Source organism: Cicer arietinum, chromosome 1 (genome assembly GCF_000331145.2).
Source record: "Cicer arietinum cultivar CDC Frontier isolate Library 1 chromosome 1, Cicar.CDCFrontier_v2.0, whole genome shotgun sequence".
Taxonomy (NCBI): Eukaryota; Viridiplantae; Streptophyta; class Magnoliopsida; order Fabales; family Fabaceae; genus Cicer; species Cicer arietinum.
This window is the reverse complement of record NC_021160.2, coordinates 25218296-25225294: the sequence shown is the minus strand read 5'-3', so window position 1 is coordinate 25225294 and position 6999 is coordinate 25218296. Positions and strand designations below refer to the sequence as shown.

Here is a 6999-nt window from a genome sequence, read left to right as displayed (position 1 = left end):
ATAATAATAAGACCAAAGTGAAGTGCATCCAACATCCAGTATTAATGAAACAGTCAGTTCAATGTAATTGACAAAAATTGTGGCTATTTCAAGTGATTAACCATTTAAATCCTCTAACAAACCGAACGTAAAACATGAAGAAACCAAATGGTTAAATTCTGATTTCATATGCCAACAGACGATGAAAAAGCTTGCACATACAACAGCATCAATTGTAACATCAACTAAGCCATGGTATATTCAACAACAGTGCAATAAGGCTAATGTAGATCGTTTTTCTATTAGACACTCTTCAATAGTAAGTTATAACATCAACGAAACCATGGTTTATTCAACGATCTTAATCCTGAAAAATAAATACTGGAAATGCATATAAGGCAAAAGCATAAAGACACATACAACTAAGGTATCTCGTGTTCCGTACCTGTAAGCATTCATTTAGTGAATCTAACATGCTTGCACAAATCTCTGTGTCAGATTCCTGCAAGAAAACATAAGAGGGAGAATTTTAGAAAGAAATGCCTAAAAGAACTGTGATAAAAACTAAATCGTAACTAACTATTCTAAATGATTAAAATTATCTATTTGTAATAAATGTAGTTAATATTTTGCGACTGATTTATCTATGAGCTATAATTTGCAGCAGCAAAAGTCATAAAATTTCAAATAATTGTATTACCATATTGCAACCCTTATAAAATTTCATTCCATATAAAACAAGACTCCGAAATCCATAATAATAAGACCAAAGTGAAGTGCATCCAACATCAAGTATCGATGAAACAGGCAGTTCAGTGCAATTGATGAAAACTGTGACTATTTCAATGATTAGCCATTTAAATCCTCTAACAAACCGAATGTAAAACATGAAGAAACCAAATGGTTAAATTCTGATTTCATATGCCAACAGACGATGAAAAAGCTTGCACATACAACAGCATCAATTGTAACATCAACTAAGCCATGGTATATTCAACAACAGTGCAATAAGGCTAATGTAGATCGTTTTTCTATTAGACACTCTTCAATAGTAAGTTATAACATCAACGAAACCATGGTTTATTCAACGATCTTAATCCTGAAAAATAAATACTGGAAATGCATATAAGGCAAAAGCATAAAGACACATACAACTAAGGTATCTCGTGTTCCGTACCTGTAAGCATTCATTTAGTGAATCTAACATGCTTGCACAAATCTCTGTGTCAGGTTCCTGCAAGCAAACATAAGAGGGAGAATTTTAGAAAGAAATTCCTAAACGAACTGTGATAAAAACTAAATCCTAACTAACTATTCTAAATGATTAAAATTATCTATTTGTTATAAATGTAGTCAATATTTTGTGACTGGTTTATCTATCAGCTACAATTTGCAGCAGTAAAGGTCATCAAAATTCATTTCTTGAAACGACACTTGGATTAAGGTGGAAAATGTAGATTTTAATTCTTGAGTTTTAAGCACCAACACTATGTTTTGTTTGTAGAGAGAAGGAAAATGGAACAAGTGAACAAAAAGGGGGTGGGCGCTGTATTTATACATATAGGCAGGGCAATTTTTTTTCTTTATTATTAATTCAATGAACATGTTGCGCATTAACATGAGTTGCTCGTCGATTGAGGTAATACATGTTATATCATACAACTTGGTTGGTGTCTAAAATGGACCCAATTACGTATATCTTTGAGAAACCTGCTCTTACTAGAAGGATTCTCCTTGGTAGATGTTGTTGTCAGAATACGATTTGGTGTATGTTACACAAAAAGCTATCAAAGAAAGTATATTGACAGAGTATTTGGCTCAACAACCTATAGAAGATTATCAATCAATGTAGTGTGAATTCCTCGATCAAAGACAGAATGACTATATTTGAAGAGACTGAATCATCCGATAAAGAAAAATGAATGTTGGTGTTTGATGGTGCTTCTAATGTGTTAGGGCATGGAATTGGAGGCATTTTGATTTCCCCAGAGAACCAATCCACTCCATTTACGGATAGATTGTGTTTTGATTGCACGAACAATATTGCAAAATATGAGGCATGTGATATGGACATTAAATCAGCTATTAAATCAAAGGTAAAAGTTCTTAAGGTATATGGAGACTCATTGTTGGTCATCCATCGGACGAAAGGAGAGTGAGAAACGCGAGATTCCAAATTGATTATGTATCATACCCACATCAAACACTTGACAGAACACTTCGAGAAGATTACTTTTCAACATATCCCTCGAGAAGGAAACCAATTGGTCGACACCTTGGCTACATTATCGTCAATGTTCAAAATAAGCATCGGTAAGGACGTGTCGGTCATAAGAATTCAACAAAGGGATAAGCCTACATATGCTTATCAATAGAAGAAGAGTATGATCGCAAGCCATGGCTTATGATATCAAATCCTATGTTAAGAATAAGGAATATCCATTGGGTGTTTTAGAGAACGACAATAGGGTTTTGAGGAGATTGTCAATGAACTTCTTCTTAAATGGTGATGTGCTTTATAAGAGAAATCATGACATGGTTCTCCTCAAAAGAGTATGATCGCAAGCCATGGCTTTATGATATCAAATCCTATGTTAAGAATAAGGAATATCCATTGGGTGTTTCAGAGAACGACAATAGGGTTTTGAGGAGAAATCATGACATGATTCTCCTCAAATGTGTGGATGAAATAGAAGCTGAGAAGATCATTCAAGAGGTTCACGAAGGTTCTTTTGGAACTCATGCAAATGGGCACGAACGACAAGAAAAATATTAAGGGTTGGCTACTATTGGTTGACCATGGAGTCTAATTGTTTTAGCTACATAAAGAATTACGATAAATGTCAAATTTATGCCGATAAAGTATATGTACCAAAAATCTCGTAAAATGTCTTAACATCACCATGGTCATTTTCAATGTGGGGATGAATGTTATTGGACTCATCGAACCTAAGGCTTCAAATGGGCACCTATTTATCCTAATAGCTATGGATTATTTCACAAAATAGGTTGAAGCCACTTCTTATGCCAATGTGACAAGGAGTGTGGTGGTTAGATTCATCAAACGAGAATTGATTTGTCGATATGGCTTACCAAATAAGATTATCACTAATAATGACCAATCTAAATAACAAAATGATAAAGGAGTTGTGTGATAGTTTCAAAATCCAGCACCATAATTCTTCGCCGTATCTCCCGTAAATGAATGGCGTTGTAGAAGCAGTAAATAAGAATATTAAGAAAATCATACAAAAGATGGTAGAGACATATAAGAATTGACATGATATGCTTCCCTTGCATTACATGGCAATAGAACTTCTGTCTGCACCTCAACAGAGGCAACTCCTTTCTCATTGGTGTATGGAATGGAAGCGGTGCTTCCCAATGGAATTGAAATTCCCTTGAACAGAGTCCTGATGGAATCAAAGTTAGAAGAGGCAAAGTGAGTTCAATCAAGATTTGACCAATTAAATCTCATAGAAGAAAAAAAAATGACAGCTCTGTGTCATGGTCAACTATATCAGAAAATACTTAAAAAAGCACACGAGAAAAAAGTCTGTCCTCGAGAGTTTCAAGAAGGAGACTTAGTGTTGAAGAAAATATTGCCCATACAAAAATATTCTCGCGGGAAATGGACCCCAAATTACGAGGAACCATATGTTATGGAAAAAGCTTTCTCTTGGGGAGCTCTAATACTTGCAGAAATGGATGGAGATGAGTTTCCAATTCCAATAAATTCTCATGCAGTTAAAAAATATTATAGTTAAAACTCAAAAAGATTGAAAAATAGCCTCGCTAGATTGAAAACCTGAAAATGCGACCTAGGCAAAAATTAGAGCAACCCGATGGCTTGAAAACTTGGGAGAACGGTCCATGCAAAAATTAGGAATTTAAAAAAAAAAATCTCCAATCTGGGGCAATTATTACTCTTGGAAGCTGACCAACAGGAGTCCTAGATTACAAGAATGACTAACGTTTGTTATCCCTTCAACTAAAGATAACCACACTCAACCCAACATTGTAACCTTCCACCTCAATTGTTTTGTTCCCAATGTAATGGATATACTTTTCCAATGTTATAATTCGATGTTGTACAATACCCTCTTTCTAAGCTAATTCAGTTTCATATTGTTTGTTCTAGCATTTTAAAAATGTTGGTTTATGATAATAAATGTTGGAATTTGAAATATGTGTAAATATAAACAATATTTAAATTATTTTGACACTTGAAAAATATATACACGGAAACTCGATAGATTCTCAACTTATATGGGGTTGTAAAAAAAACAAAAAAAGGTAATCATTTTAGACAACACACTTTGTTTTGCCTCTAAAAAAAGAGTCACACGAGATGTACCAAGAGTCATCAAGTAAGAAAGATAGTTGTTTTCATTGGTCCATTGAACCATGGGGGCGTAGAAGATAATAAGGATCGGGGAATTAAAGAAATATACAAAAAATTATCTATAATGTACATAAATCATGCATCTTACTTTCATAACTTACTTATACTCACATGAACTCATGCATCTTCATTCATACTTTATCTATACTCAACAACCTTGCATAATGCATAACAAGCATGATTCATTCATATCTTGTTTTTATACTAAATTTATATTCAATAACAACCTTGTGTTACATTGCTCATTATTATGTGTTTATATTCCTTACCTTTAATTATCTTCTCAGCTAGACCTATAGGTTGCTTGTGGTCTGTGTGACACTCTAAACCCCCAAAATAACATTTATAATAATATATACTAAATTATTTGAAGAAAACTTGCAGCGGATAAAGAAAATTTGTTAAAGAGAATAAAAACTTTAATATCTAATTTAGGATATCTTGTTTCTCTAAATACACATGTAACAATTCAACTTTGTTCCTCAATTAAAATAGTGCAATATCAACGAACTTGATTTAATTATAATTTCCTGATTTAATTCTCAAGACTTACTCGTAATAAGTTTTCATATAAAAAGTCATTTGTAATAACATAAGTAAAATACACATTACAACTCTTAATTCCCGGTATCACCTATCAGAGCGGGGTTTCTCCCAAACTTGAACTTCGAGACTCATTAAACTGTAATAACTGCGATTTTGCAAACGCAGAGCCAAGCCAGTCAAACACAAACAACAAAAGAGGTGAGTTTTGAAATCATGTTGATAGTATAATATAAATAAGAGGAACACACAATTAATCATCAATAAACCGTATCATTACACAAACATTCTTCAAGGAAAAACATCACATTATATAGTCAAAATCAAAGAAAATCAATACACTTCACTGTAACATCAAATCATCGCATAAATTATTATCACACATAATACATATTAATCACAACAAAACAATCACAAGAAAATGCAATGCTATGCATGAGCTTAGACTCTACTTCACAATTTAGTACCATTCTAACTCTGAAGTACTTGGTTAGGAGGCTTGGTACTATGCCACCATCCCGGTGGACAGACAATTCAAATTGGCCATGTCCTCATAGATCTCCTCAACTCAACCCGAGACACATATACGTGATAGGCGAGGTAAACGTGTGTTGTCTGGTAGCTCCCGACATTTGGAGTGCTACCTCCAAGTCACCTAGGAATTCCCCACCCGAATACCTCCAAGGTCTAACAATCTTTCCTTAAGGCTCAACAACAAACTGCCACGATCAAGCTCATTCAATTGTACTTCCCCGAAATCACTAGGCTTGTCAAGCCCTACCTATATGATGATAAAATAATCTCCACTTCAAAAATTCACAATATTTATTTTCTCCCCTCGTTGGTATATGATACTCCATTAAAACCGTCATCTCAAACACAAATTGAAATCACCATTATTTCATCAACTATGGGGTTAATTCAATATTCTCATCACGGTTTAGAACATCACTATCATCATCATCACATAAACTCATCACAAATTTATAGCATCACTATCATCAATCAAACATTATCACAAATTTATAACGTTGCAATTATTAATCGTACATCATCATCATTACATAAAATTATCACAACACATCCATCTTTTGTTATCACATCACATAAACTCATCTAATCACACATATATAAATTTAATTCGACACCCAATATCACAATAATATCAATATCACACATTCAAACAAATTAAATCAATCAACACCCTACAAATATTTCTATTCTATATTTTAATCTCACAATTTCCATATTTTCACATTAATTAATTTATCCCTCAAAGGGCTACTGACATACGTAGCGAGCCCCGAATGAATCTTTGGGAAATACGGTTTTCCCGTTCATCTCACAATATATTACACTCATCAATTCAAACGCTCTCTCACCCCTTATCTTATTTTGAGGCTTTCACACACGAATATGATTCCATGAGCAAACAGCCTTTGTCCTTTGACTCTTTGTCCTTCAATCGATCTAACTCGACAATTTATGGGTAAACGTCAAAAATAGATTATGAGAAGACACTCTAAAAATTAAATTTCCAAAATCGGTCAAGTAAACTTACCATAAATTAGAAAACTAATCAGTGGATAATATAGTCACTTTTCACAAGATCGTTTTGGCATTGGTTTCACTCAAATCGGACTTACGGTGAAGAAGAACGGTGCAAAATAATGAATTCTACAAACGAAGAAGTCGGGTATTTTAGAGAGAAATTGGGGTTGTTAAAAATCTAGAAAATTATATTTAATTGACTAACTAAATGTATAAAATAACATACTGAAATTTCGACGGAAACAGAGAAAATTTTCTGAGACAGTTATCGACTGCCGGTATCAATTTTCTTCTATTTTTCCTCCAATTCTTCTTGGAGCCGCTGCCGCGTAACTTGCTTTCCCTCTATTCTTTTTTTTTTTTGTTTTATTCTTTAATTAGGTTTTACTTAGGCTTTACCCATGAAATACATTTTAATCTTTATTTATTTATTTTTAATAAAACCAACAACTACCCAAGTTATTTTTTTAACACTTTTTTTTTAACACAATATAATTACTAATATTTTGAAACTAATACTT

General features: G+C 33.3%; 1 protein-coding gene across 1 annotated transcript in view; it reads right to left on the bottom strand.

The window, feature by feature from the left end:
• LOC101501431 (serine carboxypeptidase-like 45) overlaps positions 1–6999 on the bottom strand; it is a 37533-nt gene that overhangs the window by 19943 nt on the left and 10591 nt on the right. Inside the window, exons 3-5 of the mRNA XM_073363423.1 lie at positions 3230–3379; positions 1157–1213; positions 425–481 (exon numbers count right to left, since the gene is read on the bottom strand). Of these exons, the coding sequence (XP_073219524.1) occupies positions 425–481; positions 1157–1213; positions 3230–3379 (264 nt within the window). The remainder of the gene's footprint in view (positions 1–424; positions 482–1156; positions 1214–3229; positions 3380–6999) is intronic.